Genomic DNA, 19,149 nt, shown 5'->3' on the forward strand with positions numbered 1-19,149 from the left:
AAACGGCCCAGCAGCTCAAAGACCTCTCATTGGCCGACTGATATACCGTTTGAACAAATGAATAAACCAAGGAATTAATCAGTATGAGAGTAACTTAAAAGCCAAATGCCATAACTAAATCACACAGGACCACAACGAGTCATCATTAGGTGTTGCATTATTGTGGGTAAGTACTAAATTATCACCAGACTCACGGGACCTTCAGCTCTACCCTCCAGACATCAGGCCTCACATTACTTTTAACACCGGTTTGATTTACTGTGGACTTTGGAGAACCTATTGATGTGAAAGCCATTCCCTCCTCCCAGCCAGCCATGTGGCCGTACGCCAGGGCAATAAAGGTTTGTGAACACAACTAAAGGAAAGACAGCTCAGACAGTTTGGTGAGCACGCTGCTTGTACCGGAAAACCCTGTTATGAGTGAAATGGGTTGTGTGTAGAGACTAGAGCTGCTGGCATAAGACAAAGAAGAAGGTGAGGCAAGGGCAGCAGGAACCCGATGACACTCTCTGGCATTATTGTGACAGTTTGAATGGGAAATGAGGAAAAAGAGAGAGTATTGAAGATGTGCTGTGTAATGCATGAAAGAGGACATAGTTCAGGGGAACGCGGTGGGTCTCAGACGAGGAGGAGCAGAGCGCCAAATTGCTGCTGTGGCCTTCTGGCAAAACGTGCTTCCTCAGTGAGGAACAAGTTAAGCCTAATATAAGTCTGCTTAAAATGCATCGAGTTCAGGAGGGGAGGCTGCGTGCTATCTGGGGCTTTGCGGTTACAACAACAGAGAGGCTGATGGGACGTGCGGGGAGCACACACTGGCCTTGTTTCTAATTCCCTTCACAAGCTCAACAAGACTCAAAACAAACAAATCAAATCTCGCTCTATCACGCAAGCCCACCCTCCGCATGGTGGCGTGGTTTAGTGCGCTTTGTTCTGTGCAGCCTAATTCTCCATAGATATATTTATTTATTTATACTTTTTTTTCCAGATGTATTATTTACCACTGTTTTTTTTTTCATGATTCCTAATGTATACAATACCGTTCTCCCACCTTTGTGTTAAGTTATGCAAGTTAAGCTTCAAGCTATACAGCACTCTCTGTTTCCCTCCAGCATCAGTTTTGCACCTGCAGGTGACGGCATGTCAACACCAGCTTGTTACATACGCGTCTTTTCAAAATAAACTCTCGTCTTCACAGGAAGTTTGGGTGGTTCAACACAAACATTTACTGAGGTCAACGGTACTCCTCGACCAAGGCGCCGCATCACAAGCTCTGCCAATGGTTTGAAAGGAAATGCACTTCCTGTCTCCGAAGAGGACGTGTCCATGACATGTTTTCTTCCCTCCCACCAACTTGAAGTGTTGTGAACGCGGTGTGGACAGATAAAAGCAGATTTGGTTTCATTTGTCGAAGTGTCCTTGAGTAAACTTTGAGAACACTTTACAGCAGCACATTGATCCTAGAAATTATAATGATGCAGGGGTGATATTTAATTAATGTCACAGGCGGCATCCGCCGGGTTTTTATTTTAAAAAAGTGATGAAGGACGTGCCTTAAACCTGCATTCTCTCTACTAGCCAACAGGGGGCGACTCCTCTGGATGTATAGAAGTCTATGAGAAAATGACTCTACTTCTCTCTTGATTTATTACCTTGAGTTTATGGTCCTGATCTCTAGTTTCAAGCCGTCTTCAATACAGCATGATGTTCATTTCGTAAATATTGGTGCATTTAGAGTCAAATGGACCATAAAGCAGGGTATGCTTTAGGGCGGGGCCACAAGGTGATTGACAGGTCGCTACCACGGTGATGTCTGGGAGTTGCCCCTTTTTTCCCTTTTTTACAACCTTCACCCTTTCGCAGTGTGTTTTCAGTTTAAGTTTCGTATTTGCCTGATAATGTCTTAATCTAATAATAATCTAATAATATCCACCCTCTCGTGTCACTTCTGGTAGCATATTTCAGTCTAAAACATTGTAATTCTGTATAAAATAAAGAAGACATTTTAAAAGAGTTGATACTTAACAAATGCTTCCCTCCTTCATAACGGCACCTTATCAAACTTCAGGATAGTTTCACAGCACGTGAAATACTCACGTAACCGGTCACGTGTATTCTTTAGCAGATTCTAATTGACAAAAAAACAAAACACACTGTCTCTGTTCGTGTGTTCAGAACAAAAAACATACGCCTCCGAGGGAACGAGGCGCTCGCTCGCCCACAACATAACGGGCCGTACAGCCGACGTGCCGTATTGGCAGGACATTGACTGATGGACAGTGTGTTGAGGAGCAGGAGGGCTGAGAATTGATTGGCTGCCAGTTTGGTTAAAGTCTGATTAGCTCCACTGGAGAAGGTCACTGCGTTGGTCAGTCGCTCTGCTGCAGGGGGAGGGATTACTGTCGGACGTGATGGATAGCAACCATCAGGGACGGTTAAAGAAAGGTGCAGAGAGTCAGGAAGTGCATCAATTTAGTGTAAAGCGAGTAAGTGGAATTTAAAGGGATGTTAACCGAGGTCAAGGACGTTTTTTTAAATAAATGAGCTAATGACAAAAGACTTCCATTAGAGGGAATTTAATGGTTGGCCATATTGAAGCATGCTGTATAGTGATGTAATACAATAAAACAGTTGAACAAATTTGAAAGGATAAAATCAACAAAAATAAATATTTGTTTAACCCTTGTGTTGCCTTAGGGTCATTTTGACCCGAATCAATATTACACCCTCCCCCCGCATTTGGGTCATTTTGACCCGATTCAATGTTTCACCCTCCTGTTACCTTTATATTTACTAACATATTTTACCCTTTGGGTTCAATTTGACGCCAGCAATTAAAACCTCCAGAAAATTATTAGAATTAATATTGTTTTCCAAGTTTAAGTGTGAGGCACTTTATGTTTGTTTGTTGACTCCCGAAAGAACACCGACATTAAACATTGAATGGGGTCAAATGAATCCTAAGGCGGGGGGAGGGTGTAATATTGATTCGGGTCAAAATGACCCTAAGGTAACACAAGGGTTAAGACCGTTTGACCTGAAAAAGTGAAGTTACTTCATTAAATACATTATAAAATAATTTCTTTAGAATTGCGGTTATCACTGTTAAATTAATTCATTAGTAACCAATATATTTATACCATCACGGTACTTTTTCATGTATTTAACTTTTTTGTCTTAGTTTTAGATATAATGTTGTGCAGACTTGGGTTTATTGTTGGTAAAAGTGTATTTAGTTGTATGTTATTGTGAGTGTTAAAGCTCCCAATTACTTCAGAAAATGTGAGATACCTTTATTGAGCACACAGCGATATCGATCACGATGTTTTCCTGAGTCACAGATAATTCATCGCGGATTAGTTTCAGTATTTTCTGGAGCTTGTGGGAGACCTAACCTTATTCCGTCCCAGAATAAAAAGGTTGGTTGGAGCCAAAAGTGCCAGCGTGTGCTTCATGCATCACATAAAAGAGAGTACACAACTGCTAAGCATTAAGGTGGAATAACATGAATTACTAAAGTGCTGTTACCGTTGTCAAAGTAGATGACAGTAGAGTTTCTGGAGACACTGGGGTCAAAGTTTGCCATCAGAGGAGCGATGTACTGCGTGGCCGTTAGCATCCGGTGGACCACGTCACCCGTGTAGATGAACCCTGAGGAGGAAGCAGAGACAACATGCAACTTTCAGCACTCTGAATTCTGATTTAAATCATCAATGTATCACTTTTTAATGTTGTACTTGCTTTGATAAAGTGTTTTAAGGCGGCTTTACCCTTCGGCAACTCATAAAAAACAACATCAATCGCTTCATCCCCTTCCTCTGTCATCAGGTACAGTGGGTTTCAGGAAGAAGACTTTCTGCCCTCCAGTCCAAAGTTAAAAGCTCCTCATTAACCCACGACCAACACCGACTCTCTGGCTCTGGCCTCACGCTGTCGGCTGAGAATGATTAGCGCTATTATTTTTCATCAAAAACAGCAGGGCGAAACGGAGGGGCTTCGAGGCGATGAGACCACCTGGACCGAAGCATCTTTTTTGATGCACAGGTCAATTTCGAGAGTTTTGCACATTTCCCTTTCATAACACGACTTCTTTCTGACTCGTAGGAGGAAAACATCCCAAATACTAATTTAGGTGTTTATTCTACTACTTTTTACATTTGCGTCTATCGATTTCTCGTAGCTGATGCCTCATTTGCATGTTTCAAAAAGCGTTTTAGAAAACTTGTCATTGAGAAAATAATAACAGGGGAAGTTTCATGGTGCTGTCTGTTAGTTACATGTTTGACCCTTTTCACCCAGGTTGTTTATTACCATGAGCCTTCTTCTAACTGTTGTCCATAAATTCTCATGTAGGTTTTTTTTAAACTCTACATCATCAGAGACAACTTAAAGGGATTATGTAAACCTTTCCAATTGACTCGTCCCTCTCGGCGAGACACGAATAGACCGCTCCACAGAGGGAGACGTGCTCAGTCGACACAAACTAGAGTGGCGTCATTTAGCCGTCTGCGTACATGGTTATTAATGGTGTCTAGAGGCGGGGAAAACGCCCACAATTCCTCACAGGGAACTGTCTTTGCCCTCACGACAACAGAATCGACCATCGTCTTCATTTCCCGTCTGACAAGAAAGTTCGGCAAAGTCAGCGGCCATTTAAAGGTGCACTTATTTTTAGTTTCTTACCTTGACTTTCTCTGAATTGCCAAGACAATTCCAAAGCACATGGCATTTGGGACAATCACATGCAACATAATTCACCTTTGAAGAAGAGTTTGAAGAATGAATAAGGAAATACAAAAAGACACGTCACATAAGTTACTCGTTTGAAGATTATTCTTTCAACAGGAAAGAGGGCATCTATTTTTTCTCATGATGTAGCCACTTTTGTCTGGTTGAAAGTTGGAAACGGGATAATTTTTTCATGATAGAAAAGGTTGTTGAAGCCTTTTAGTGAAACCACCAAAACCATTTTTTTTTCTGGACAGTAAAATAATTATTAATATATGTTAAAATATGTGAGTGGGACGCTTTGGAAATCTTTTACGTCAGAATGCAGCTGTATCTGCTCACTGTCTGTGTGCTACGCTGAGGTGCCTTGGGGTTTCCCCCAAATATCAAACTATTCCCTTTAAGTCAGTGTTGGATATGGGAAACTATTTAACTTTCAAAAAGTCCTTTCCTTCCCTTCCTTTGGTCTTCGGGATGGAGATTTCTTTTCTTCAGAGATGTACTGTACCCCACAATGAATCATCAAACCACCCAGAGTAAGACATCATTATCTTTTGAAGCGGCCACTCAGCTTTGGTGGAGAAGTTCAACACAAATACAGCGTCTAAAGTAGCTGCCTGAGGCATTTAGGGGAGTCAAAAAAAACAGCTTAAAAAGAAGAGAGTTTTTGGGAAAGGTCTCATTGATGCCCACAAAGCCCCATTTCATGTCACCGTACGTCTTCTCAAACAGAAGACTGGCTAGACGAATACATATATCACTTTGGAAACCAGGAGCAGAGCATATCATAAGAAGAAGTTTCCATAAAGACCCCCCCCCCCCCTCCCCCGCTCTGAATCACCTCTATAGAGCAGTGTCAGCATCCAGTGAGGAGTGATGATATCACTTTAGACAACTCCACCTGAAGTGGAGGAGCTTAAATATGTTGCACTTTATGGCTCAATAGGAGGAGGAGGAGGAGTTGCCATGACTAGTTTTATTTCTCTCAAAAGAAATATTCTTGAATACATACAGTCTTAAAACAACACCAGGTAGGTTAGGCAACTCAAGTACTTAAAAACCGTCTCTGTGCTGCCGCGTCTGCACTTTTCTTTATCTAATCAAGCAGCGACACAAATCAGCCACCTCGTCTCATATTTACCCAACATTCAACTCAAGCACTTAAAAAAAAAATCTCATCAACTTTGCACATTGCCTTGTAGTATTTCTTCTTTCACTTTAAACCTCGAGAGAGCTTATAACCCCCCCCCCCCACCCCCCCGACCAAACACACACACACACACACACACACACACTCACTTACTCACTCCCCCCCCCCCCCATACACACACACACAGGGCTGCTATTATTTATGCTTTCTCTCAGCAATCTCCTAAAAGCACAATGCTATCGAGCCGCGGGGCGCTCAGTGGAGGAGCAATCCATCCATTATGGCTTCTTAGCGTCACGGAGGCTGGACGGAGGAAGAGGGGAAGCTCATGTACGAGAAGAGAGGAGAAATAAGGAAGAGGAGTTTGAGGTAGAGAACGAGGTTTGAGGAAGGTTTGATGGAGCAGGAAAACTATTTACAACTCTTTCTGTTTATTTGGGCCGCTATCCAAAAGTGCCGATCTGTGTATGTCCAAGAACAACAAGAGCAGGAATTAGCAGAGCCAGCAGACAAAGCTTCACTTTATTGGACATCGTGTTTATACAAGGACTTTGTTCCTTCGTACTGAGCTGTGGATGATTTACAGGATATTTTCTGTGTATTGCAGCTGTTCTGATGCTCGGATCGCACACACACACTAACATTTTATTTCATCTTTTCTATCGTATACCTGCTGGGTTTTCATGATTAAAATCTAAATTTGTATTTTTCATTGCCGAGTGAAGCGAACAATACCATGTCAGCCTGTAACAATACATTATGGCCTCTAAAGGAAAAACATCTGGCACAAACAACGCCATGTGTTTGATGCTTCACAGCAGTTTTCTGTGGAATATGAATTGGCAGCGATCGTTTGCGTGACTTGACATATACGTAAAAGTCAAACTTCAAAAACAAAAAGGGAAACGTAATTACTTGGATTATATTCGGTGGCAACGTTTTTTCAAGTAAATACTTCATTTCTAGGAAACATTGCTGCTTGCCACAGGAAGTGGTGGCGGAAGATCTTTCACTTCAGTAAAAGTAGTTACTATAATACTCAATAAGTTACTAATCATGCAGAACGGCCCATTTTATAATAATGTATAGAATATCAAGCTGTTCTCTTCTGTCGGTAGCTATAGTAACCGTATGTAATGTACTATAATTAATACGTTTACTGATACTGAGGATGTATAACATCATTTCTGTAGGTATTTTAACCCAAATCACAATCTTTTCTCTTGAAAACTAACCACGTTGCTTTTCTTAGGATATCATAAGAATTGTTGTGTGAGGAAATGTTGATTTTATCACTACAATATAATCAGTGGTGCTTTAATGTGAAAGCATCTCTAATGTCAGCTAGACATACTGACATTTATATACTGCCGGGTAGCTTCATCTATAACTAGAATGGGCACTCGGTAGAGCGCATAACTTCGCATATCACAAGATTGGGCATTGCATTGTGAATATTTTGGCATTAGTTGCATGCCAATTGGACAAAAATGTATCGTGCTATGGTAAAAAAAAGATGTTGACCTTTCCATGACCTTGACCATGACCTTTGACCCGATTGATCCCAAAATCTAATCAAATGGTCCCCGGATAATAACCAATTATCCCACCAAATTTCATGCGATTCGGTTCAATACTTTTTGAGTTTTGCGAATAACACGCATACAAATAAATAAATAAATAAATACACGGCGATCAAAACATAACCTTCCGCATTTTCAATGCGAAGGTAATAATACATCAGAATTTAGTTGATTTATATTTTGTATTTACAATCTGAATCTGCAAAGTAACTATTATCGGCTTCCGAAGTGAAGTTCATCTAAATTGGACTGAAGTAAAGTACTTGAGTAAATGGACTTAGTTACATTCCTCTGGCTGTAGTTGTCACATGATGGCTTTGTTTGTTTGGATTTAACAATCTTTAGAGTTCTATATTATCCAAAATGTCACAAATAAAAACATGAAGAGATGTTTCCTAGTTACTCATCTTCTGATCCTTCTGATGTATCGTTCACATCTGGGTCGCAGAGTGCAGATGTTTCCTCCCATGTGCTCCATCACGTGGCTCACACGTTGTGGATTTGGTGCCTCACACATAAAAAGCTTGCGAACACCAATTAGTTGGATAACAATATAAAATACCACATCTCCGTGTGTGTTTTCTGAATCCTTGTTTGTGTTCTGGTCTCAAAGTGTGACAGCTGGCCGCCCAGCTAACGGCATCGCACAGCTGGACGCCCGTAAACACAGCTGGATGTGGTCAGACCATATGCCCTCATGGTATTCACAGTCTCCGCATGTCGAGCCGCACACACACACACTCAGACAAACACACACACACACATCAACAATAACAGTTAATTACATCTGCTGACACGTTTTAAGTTTTAGTTCTGTTTTCCATGTCCGCTTTTATTTTGTAGTAACTGTCCTCTCTTGTTTCAGAAACTTTATTTCCTGCCCCGGTGTTTCCTCGTTAGTGTGATTGTCTGCTCCACCCCTGATTGTGTCCACCTGTTCCCCATTTCCTCATGTATTTAAGCCTGTGTCTACCTGTGTCTTGTGTCAGATCGTCTTGATCCTTCTTTATAGTGTCGTTTTTTGTCCTGGTGTGCTTTTCCAACATAGTTGTGATTTTCTGTTGTACTTTGTTCAAGTGTTTTTCCAGCATAGTTGTGATTTTCTGTTTTCTTATAAACCCTTTTGATTCCCCTGAACTTTGGAGTTGTGCTTTTGGGTCCTGTTTTTTGAGTCGTAACAGACACTCCTCTTTGTTGGCCTAATCCATTAATTTCCAGACATTTATCGTTATATGTAATGTGTTCTGAGGAGCTGCAGCAGCATATTGAAGTGACTTTGTCATGTGTGTGTGATGTTTGAGAATATCAGTTAATTAGCAGCGTGCATTGATTGTCATTTTTCACGCCACCACTGGAGTAGACGCATATTTTTCAATATTAACGGTTAATTGTCTGCTCATCAGCTAAGAAGTTAATACAATAGTAGTGTTAGACCCACACAGTAAGGGGCTCAAGTGGCTTGAACAGGCTGTAAGTGAGCACAAGTGAGCCTTTAAACGTATCATATCTTAAAGGACAAGAAGGAGTCGCTAGAAATCATTTGCCTTGACATTTTTATGCAGTAACGTGTCATTTTTTAAATCTTGTTTTGAGGTTTCTGCACTTATTGGGGAAAAGTCTCAACATTTGAAAATTGGGTTACGTAAAATGCTATTTTCTTTCCCCAAATTTGAACAAGTTTCATCCATTTCGAATTCAGAAGGACTTCTTGCGGTGCAAACGCATAATTTACCGCATGCAAAACCCATAAAGGTGGACGTAGACGGCATATGTTTAACGAGGCTGCGCGCCAACCTCCTCGTGTGGCTTCACCCTTAATGTGCTCGAGAACTGGCTGCCGCTGTTTGGAAAGTAACCGTAACTCTTAAAAATACTAAACTATAAGTGCAACTATAACTCTGCCGCTGTTTTATCGAAATAAAACCTTCATCCAGAGGTTCAGCACACTTAAGGTAGCAAAGAGAAATATTGGTAAGAAACGGTGACTTTTGCTGACGCCGATGAAAGAAAGGGAAGAACGATGGTCCAGTGGGCAGAGAAGGGCGAGCTGATTGATAAGCCCTGAAACGGAGCGCTGGAGACAAAGCCCCAGAGGCCTGCGAGAGGCCGATAGCTCCCTCTCCCTCTTCAGTCTCATCCCTTTCTCTCTGGAGGAATGCAAATTATTGTTATCTGGCATGTGAGCCCGTCCACGCCTCCTCACCATCACCAGACTCTCATCCCAACTCGACGTTGGCCACCGATGGAGGACCAAGTGGGGAGAAATATGACAGCGATGGTGACGGTGACGGGGATCACGGTGGATTATTTTGTTATTATTCCAGTGGCAGTTCAACGCATCACAACATCTCTGGAATAGTTGGATAAGAGCAGGGATTTGGTCTTTCGTGTGATAATCGCTGGTTGGGCTGTTGTGGCTTCGCCGTCAAGACTCAAGTGGAAAATTGCTTTGCACACTCTGGCAAACACGTCTGCTGTGTCACGTGTCTGACCCCTCCCCCCCTCATACACACACACACACACACACACACACACACACAGACAGACAGACAGACAGACAGACACAAAGAGACACACACTACACACACACACACACACATACATAGACAGACAGACACACAGACAGACAAACACACACACACACACACAGACAGACAGACAGTCACACACAGACACATACAGACACAAAGAGACACACACACACACACACAGACACACACACACTACACACACACAGAAACACACACACACACACTATACACACACACAGAAACACACAACACAGACACACACACACACAGACAGACACACACACTACACACACATACAGACACACACACACACACACTACACACACAGACACACACACACTACACACACACACACAGAAACACAGACACACACACACTACACACACAGACAGACACACACACAGAAACACACACACACAGACACACATACACAGACACACCCACCCACACACACAGTACACTACATACACACAGACAAACACACAGATACAGACACAGACACACCCAAACACACACACACACAGAATCAAACACACAGATACAGACACAGACACACCCAAACACACACACACACACACACACACACCCACACACACCCCTCCTGAGAGCTCCTTATACATGTCTATCAGGGTGTTGGCAGTGGGACTCTTGTTTCCAGTCCCAACCCATGGGTCTGGTTCCTCTGCCAGTCTGGTGTGGAGCTGGTGGTGCTGAGTGTTGTGTTCTGGACGGTTTGTTTTTCATCCCCCGCTCTGTGTGCCGCGGAGGTGAGCGCTGTGAACGGTCCGGTATCGAGCTGCCGGGTTCGGCTGGCGGAGCGTCGGCGGTGGTTTTCGACTGCGGTGCCAGACGAGCCGTTTAAACCTCCCGGAGACAACATCGAGAGAAATGACTAATTGACTGGTTCTTTTCTGTGTTCAGGGGGAGATGTGTGAGCAGGAGCCACACTCACTCACTCAGGTACAGCAAGTCCCAGAAAGACGTGCAGACACAATGTTAATAATGCCACATTCCCTCCTAAAGCCAGCAGCAATGAAAACGGTGTGTGTACCGTCTAATATGCCGAGCACACACAGCACATCCAATAAAAACACTCATAACTGCTATTCAGAGAACAGAGTCCAAGAACAGTGCTCACTTACCACCAGTCGCCACGGTGATTTCACGCAGGAAATGTCCATAAAAAGGGAAATCGAAGGACAGATTAACTCTCTGTGAGGGGAAAAACAGACAGATGACCCCGGTCAGAAAGAACGAGGAAGAGGAGGATCAGAGGAGAGACTGTCTTCATCTTAAAAATAACAAGAGCATTCAGAGCAGAGGCAAAATACAGACGTCTCTACTTCACTGGTCATTTTTGGGTCATGTAAAATAGAGATTTAAAGTTAAATGTGGAAAACAATAAATACATGCATATGACCTTCATCACATATTACAGTCGTATGAGAAGAAAGAAACAATGTTATCCTATCCTGACAATGTTAATGATGATTTATTTAAGTAGATATTTTGAATTCATGTCATTCATGGGTGAATTTGCATACAATGTATCTATAAATCTCTATTATATGGGAGCCCATTTTGTCGAGGGGAAAGAAAATTAAGAAAAATGGAGAGAGGTTTGATTTTATATCGAAAAAAAATGATATATATATATAATACATTTCTTTTTATATTGTCTGTCACTGTTTTATGTTGTATTGTCTGAAACTTTGTGTAATGTGCTACTGCTGCTGTCTTGGCCAGGACACTGTTGTAAAGGAGATTTTTAATCTCAATGAGGCATTTCCTGGTTAAATAAATTGAAAATAAATTTAGATTCATCAGAAAATAGAAAACAGGACTTCAGTGTCTCATCATTTTTAATCCCCCATTAGGACCGTTCCTAACTTTTAAGCTTCTTATTCTTTTCCTGACAGAAATGGGCTTCCACATCATTTACAAATCTGTTTGATGGGAATAAACACACAATAAAAAAGAGCATTAAGAAACTAATACCACAAATGATGGTTTAAATATTCCTAATACACTCCCCAGATGGGAAGACATGCTAGACAGTCACATTGCCAGAAGACGTGATGACAGACCAGAGTAAACATGCAGTTATTAAACACGACCCTGGATTATGCTGGTGGGAGTAATCCTGTGGCAGACCGCAGACGATCCAGCCGATCCAGAGCTTAACGTTCCTACACTGCTGGGATGAAGTTGACTTCTGCGGCTGTGTTTTTATTCTACGACCTTATTGGTCAATTCCTTTTCGGTGTCTGCGGCCAAAGCGCTGGTCGGGCGGCCGAGCCAGGAGGGAAATGGAAGCTCTGAGAGATTTAAGTAGTTTCTTTAAGACTTTCTTCTGCCATCGTCATAAACTCTGTACGGTATTCTGCTGACACGGGGGGCTGCATTTCATGCCAGATGGTTTTGGCTGCAATCACACGATGAAATCATGCAGGCGAGATCTCATTTATGACTCCGCGTTGCCGGGGCATTGAATTAGAAAATTATTGTAAAAATCTTTTTAAGTCAAAGACACCTCCCACATCCCTCCTGTACTGGGAAGAGAAGCTCCGCCTCTTCAGTGGCGACAAAGAATAGCTTGCGTCAGATGTGGGGCTCTATTCTACCACCAGCTATTGTTCACCCTGGGGTTCTCTCTCTCTCTCTCTCTCTCTCTCTCTATTAGTCTGTGACTGCCTTGCTGCTCTGTCTCTTCAGTCGGTAAGCGCTGCCTTGGGTGACCTCATCAGTATGCGCTTCACATGGGTCACCTGCCTGTGAGGAGCTGGAGGAAAGAAGCTTTTAAACTTCACTGCAGAAGATGTTTCACGGTTTCGACGTTTAAAGGAATATATATCCATGTTTTTAATGGTATAAATACACTGTACTATAGAGGATACAGTTCCATATGTTTGAGCATTTACAATAGCCTGTGCTGTAGTCGACTGTCAGGTACACACATATACCACACACAGCAGCCTACACACAGCTACTGAGCATCTCGTCTTTGATTTTATCTTTCTGTGGATCTGGCTCGACTGACCGGCTACTGGGCACTGGTGGCTCATACGATTGGCGTCATGGTGTGTGTGTGTGTGTGTGTTTGGGTTTGCGATACAATTACATTCGCAAATGCAGATTGGTATAAAAAAAACCCAGTTAAAATCTCAACTATGAGTTAAGAAATGGGACCACGTCTAGCTAAAGAGGAACTTTGTGGTTTAAAGCAGCTGAACTGCAACATAATGACGGATAAAATAACCGTGTGATTAAGTTGACTTATGAGGAGGAATGACCTTTAATAGTCCTGGATATTCACTCATAATAGTAATATAGTACATATTGTGATCATTAAGTCTTCATAACTCTCTTTCTTGTGAAGGATCATAACTATAAAAAAAATGGTGCCATGACCAGAAATGTAGGAATCTGCTCATACACTGAATATTATGACCGTAAACCTTTGTTCATAACAGTCTGCAGAAGTTGAACCTCAGACAAATCTAGAGGCGTTTCATTTAACGTCTGAAATGTCTTAACATCAACAAACGAGCTGCAAAAGATTACGATCTATACATATTAAATTAACAATTTAAATTAAATTACATTTAAATTATATTAATATTATTATATTAATATTATATTAATATTATTAAATTTATATTAATATTATTATTATTATTATTATCATTCATATTTTTTGAAGCATATAATAGAAATGTTCTGATTGCTGCTTCTTCTTTTTATGAGGATCATTATAAACTGGATTTCTTCGGGTTTTGGACCGTTGATCATACAAAACTTCATCTTCTATCTTTAATACACCGAGTCGGTGAATTGAAAAAAAAAAATACAATGTTCGACTGAGAATGAAAACGCTTGTTAGTTGCAGCATTATTTGACAATATATTTTACATCGTACTGCAGCTAACCTGATGACAAGAAGCAACAGCCCCCCGATGAATGTTACTGAAAGACGAGCGTTCCTCTCTCGGTGGACTTACCGCTGCTTGTCTGTGTGTGTTGGACAGAATCCCGTGGATCTTCACTTTGTTCTTGTCCATCTGGTCCACGTCTACCCACAAGTCCTTGCTCATCGCATCTGCCGGGTTGTATGTTTTCGATGTGTAGTAGTTGTGATCTGTGTCCTCCTGAAGAAGTGATGGAACGAAACGCACCCGATGAGTTAGCATACAGCAGGAAGACTGATAATATCATAACAAATGTTACTTAACCCTCCTGTTACCTTTAGGGTCAATTTGACCCCATTCAATGTTTAACGTCGGTGTTCTTTCGGGTCAATTTGACCCCAGGCTGTTTTTCACTGTCAAACATATAAGAAATATCAACTTTTTTATATATTTAAAGGGCTATTTAGGTAGTCAACAAACAAACATAAAGTACCTCACACTTAAACTTAGAAAACAATATTAATTCTAATAATTTTCTGGAGGTTTTAATTGCTGGGGTCAAATTGACCCCAAAGGTAAAATATGTCAGTAAATATAAAGGTAACAGGAGGGTTAAACATTGAATGGGGTCAAATTGACCCTAAGGTAACAGGAGGGTTAAAGGAATTAAAAACAGCTTCACAGGGAGTATAGATATTGTCTTGCTTTGTTAATTAATTCCTTATTATAAAAGGTACACAGCTAACACAATATACAAACACCCTGTGACCAACATTTTAATTAAAAGCAAACTAAGATTGTTAGTTGCGATATAGTTTGGAAAATCAATAAGAATATATATCTTTCTTTTTTAGCTGCAGAACAAAGTTGGTGCTGAATTGCATTGTATGTTCTCTTTGTTCTCTGTGGTTTTCATTAGGGGCAGCACACAAAGAGGTTGTAATGTCCACTAATCAATTAATAATAACAAGAAGAAGAAGACAATCCACTTATTCCACTCTTAAAACCAGACTGCACGGCCGGAACGATCTTTTCCGACAGAAACATTTGCAGACTTGTATAAGCTGTGTGGGAGCGGCCCGTCAGCTTTTATTGTTTCCTGTGCAGGATTTGGAGGAACGCTGGAGTTGTGGGCTTCCTGCAGCTCGTCTGTTTCCCTGTGGGTCTGATGAGATACCTTACAGCGGTGTCTTTTATCTAAAACATTGCTGAAGGTAAGGTTTCTCTGGATGTTGAGCCAGGCAAGTGTCTGACTGTGATTTCACTAATAGGAACTCACACAGCTCTGTGCAGACTTTGACGCACAGCCGGTAATATTCTGAGCTACCGCGCTTCGGGCGTCAAGAGGCCACGAGACAAACATTAATTAAAGTGCCATCCTTCCCTGTTCAGCTGGTTTTGCCTTGAGGATTCACATTACCCTCAGAGAGTTATAATCTAATACCGCGACATGATATTCAGCCTGGAATATGAAACAGAGAGATAATGTGTCGGGTTTAGCAAAAGCCTCTGTGGGATTGATAGAAATCAGAAATCCAAATGGAGTTCAGCCATGTCGGTGGTTTTACTTTTGATCAATTTGTAGATTTAAGCAAACACTGACAAAAGTCTTTCATCGCGGCTTAAAGTGCAGGAAAATCATGTCAGGGGAAAAAGACCCTCTGGGTAGCCTTAGTCAGCACATTACTTTGAGAATAGAAAACAAGGGAACTTGTAAAAGTTCATGCACATGCACAGCTGTAAAGTTCCCTCCTGATCAGCTCAAGATGTTTTGGAGAAGCATGGAGGGAGATGGAGGTGGGAGGCGCCGGTGAAGGGGAAGGTGGGCCAGATGACCAGGCTCACACACAGAAATACACAATAATTTGGAGGGCTTTGTAACGCCTTGTTCCGTTTCTCCTGTTTCTCCTCTGTGTCTCCTGTGTCTCCTCTGTTTCTCCTCTGTCTTGATTGGTTAATTCCCTTCACCTGCCCTCAGCCACTCCTGTCTCCCTGATTGCATCATGCCGTACACCTGTGTTTTCCCCCCTATATATTTTGCCAGTCTTTCCCTTTTCCCCTGTTGGTTTGTCTTTTTCTCAGTCTCAGCTGAACCGTTGCATTTTAACAGCTCGTTCTGGTCGGGTGGAGGTCTGACTGTGCATGCTGCCGGGATAGGTGATTATGGGACCTCCTTGTGTGGGCTGGTAAATGAAGGCAAACATTCCCGAAGGACGATTCAAAAGCCGTCATGAGCATTTTGTCCGTTTATTTGAAACAGTGACGGCGTACTTGTCTGTCAATGTATTCCACTGTACCTTCTCCAAGATACATTTTGTCCCATTTTAAAGAGGAAACATCATGCTTATGTGGAGGTTCATACGAGAACATGTTCAAATGCTAGTTGAAAAACTCCCCTTATCTTTCTCATACTGCCATCTGAATATACCTGTATTACCCTTCTGTCTGAACAGCTCTGTTTTTAGCTCCTGTCTCTATAAGCCCCTTCTTTAAAAAAAAAAAGCCCAGTCTGCTTTGGGCTTTCGATAATAAATGTGGTGCAGCTATGCAAAAATAGTTCTCAAGCTGTCGGTGGAGACACTCAGATATACTAATTAGCCTGCATGTTAGACTTGAGGGGGAGCCAAATCTAAAAAAATAACTATTTTGTCCAGAATTCTCCAACATATAGCTCATTCAAACCCATAGATTTGATTTCTAATTTATTATTATATAACAAACATGAGCCAGCCATTGTTTATTCTTCTGGCATGCATTGTTAGATGCATTCTGTGTTGTAATAGTATGAGGCGATAGACAACTCAAGTGGGTCAAGTGCCACAGAGGCACGACAGTGTGGAGACGAGTCTGAAGAGGAAGATAGACGTAACCAGCGAGAGGAGGACTGGGACCTCGTCACACGCTTCATGGTGAAGTGAAACGAGATGGTGATGGAGAAGACAAAATGCGCCGCCTGTAATGGACCATTTTCTGTCTCAAGAGCACAGAAACAAACGGCAGAAAGGATTCCCATCTCCATCCCATGAATATTGCATGATATTGAGACCCGAATAGCTTGATTTGACTTCACAGTGGCTCCATAACACACATAATTCCCTAACATCTTTATGAGATCATTTGGGGCATTTTACTTTAGAAAATGAGATGTTTTTTAGATGTGTCCCCAAACTGGTGCTAAAGAAGTCGTGGCGGTTGTGATTGAACAATGTTTGGACACTGAAAACTGCAACAACGTTTTTTAAGTTTGCAGTAGCACACGAGACCTTTGCATAAATGTTCCAATGTGTGTCAGCTAGCCTTGTTTTTCCTGTATTTAGTACACCCCCCCCACACACACACACACACAGAAGAGAACCCAGTTACATCAGACTGCAGCATGCCATCGCTCGTGTCCAGCACTTCATCAGCTGACAGTGTCTGTGATCCATTATTCATCGTTCTGATCGTGATGTGTGTGTGTGTGTTTTCAATATGTGAAACTAGATGCAGGTCTGTGCAGCACCACTCAATTCCTTTTAATAATAGTGGGGATACTTTAGTAGGATGTAGAGGTCACAGGTTCTCCCCTATTTTATTTGCTTTATCTGTAGATTGTATTTGCAATCTTATGTTTTTAGGTTTGTTCTTAACATCAGCAACATTGGGACTACAGATGAAAAAAAAAGCCTCTGGCTAAACTCTGGCACATTTACTGTTTTTTTTTTATGTGCACTGTCCCTTATTAAATAAACCATTAAAAAAAATTTAAAAAAAATAAACAGGTCTAAGACAAACCAGAAAATATACCAAAACACAACATGCACGAATTCAATGTAATTCAAGTATTCGACATGATGACACAGACCATGGAAATAAAGTGAGACTCTAAATCAACCTGAGTATAATTTTGGATCCAGTCTGACTTGGATTTCTGGGGTCAGGTCCCTCACAACCCAGACCACGTGGCTGTACAGACTTCAAGTGCACCAATATTTTAGATATATTACTGACTAACTGGAAATTAAAATGAAAAATGTTAATCGGCACTAGACACCAACGTATCTGTCTCAATTGCAAGTCTGCAGATGTGTTGCCATGACAACATGCTTTGTGCCTCTGTTTTAAGAGTGGAGCGCAGCGAGTTAAAAGAGAGTTAAAAAAAAAGGAATTATCCCAAATCTGTACCAGCCTAAATCAATTCTGTACTAAAACCAGGTGGGTGATGACTTGCCATTAGTGCGAGTGATGGATAAATATTAATCACTATTTTCTTCCCCGCCTCCTTAAGTAAAATGAAAGAGATTCTTCCCAAATCCAGTGATAAAACCACAACAAAATTAATCTGTGCGTGTAATCTCTTCAGAACAGCCTTGATAGCGGTGCATATGATGTTTGGAGCCGTCGCCATTGCGGTTATTATTATCACAGCTGAATTTGCTTGAAAACGCTCGACAACGGCGTCTCGATTGGTTCAATCACTTTTTAATCAGAAAAACGCTGTTTCGTGTCACGCTGCCAGACGAATCCGTCGACTCCACCGAGTCGATCCAGCCAAAGATCACACTCGAAATTTGCAAGATATGGCGTCGGTTGACTTTTCAACTGGATAAACATTCCTGTGACGGTGTGTGTTTCAAAAACAATAAAGTATGGAGAGAATAAAGTAGGCATGTAGTCTGAGGTGAAACCAATCCGCCGCTGTTGTATTCTTGGGCGATCCTTGGTTGGTTGTTAATGTTATGAAGTGGCGTCGCAAGCTGTCTGATGGGTTCAAACAGAAGTTGGTTGTATTTCAAAGTGATGCTCAAGGACGGAGAGGTTCGCTCACAATTCACAAGAGCTCTACAATTCTTCCGTCTCTGTTCATCTGAAGAAAAACTGCCAACCAAAATGTTATCTAATCCACTCAGAAACGTCCAGACCTCGAACACCAGAAGACGCTCAATCAGACAGTTGAAGGTCGGACACACACTGACACTTAAAGAGGTTCATCCGCCGAGCTGTTTAAGACCATTTAGCACGACAGAGTTTAAACACAAGTAAACATCTCTTCCCGAACACATTATCCTCCGGGAACCTTTTAACAAACGGAGACACAAAACAAACAAAGGGGGGGAGGGGGGATAAATACATCATTTGCATTCACTGCAGGGTCTGAATATGCAGCGCGGCAACGGTAAAAAGCAGCGAGGGAAGTAATGAAAATTAGCAAACCGAGCCGCTCGCTGCGTGAATCCTCTCGCTTAAACAAATAAACGTAAACGTAGTGCAGC

The 19,149-nt window shown here is 41.7% G+C and overlaps 2 protein-coding genes across 5 annotated transcripts in view; one reads left to right on the forward strand and one right to left on the reverse strand.

Annotated features, from left to right (window-relative positions):
• The window catches only part of plxdc2b (plexin domain containing 2b), an 88,445-nt gene that overhangs the window by 31,944 nt on the left and 37,352 nt on the right, over positions 1 to 19,149 (reverse strand). For all 4 annotated transcript variants that reach the window (XM_056434607.1, XM_056434608.1, XM_056434609.1 and 1 more), the window contains exons 3-5: positions 13,991 to 14,137; positions 11,132 to 11,201; positions 3,526 to 3,648 (exon numbers count right to left, since the gene is read on the reverse strand). In XM_056434607.1, the coding sequence (XP_056290582.1) occupies positions 3,526 to 3,648; positions 11,132 to 11,201; positions 13,991 to 14,137 (340 nt within the window). The remainder of the gene's footprint in view (positions 1 to 3,525; positions 3,649 to 11,131; positions 11,202 to 13,990; positions 14,138 to 19,149) is intronic.
• The window catches only part of si:ch73-174h16.4 (leucine-rich repeat-containing protein 14), a 157,920-nt gene that overhangs the window by 8,968 nt on the left and 129,803 nt on the right, over positions 1 to 19,149 (forward strand). The window lies entirely within an intron of this gene.

This window comes from Pseudoliparis swirei, chromosome 16 (assembly GCF_029220125.1).
Source record: "Pseudoliparis swirei isolate HS2019 ecotype Mariana Trench chromosome 16, NWPU_hadal_v1, whole genome shotgun sequence".
Taxonomy (NCBI): Eukaryota; Metazoa; Chordata; class Actinopteri; order Perciformes; family Liparidae; genus Pseudoliparis; species Pseudoliparis swirei.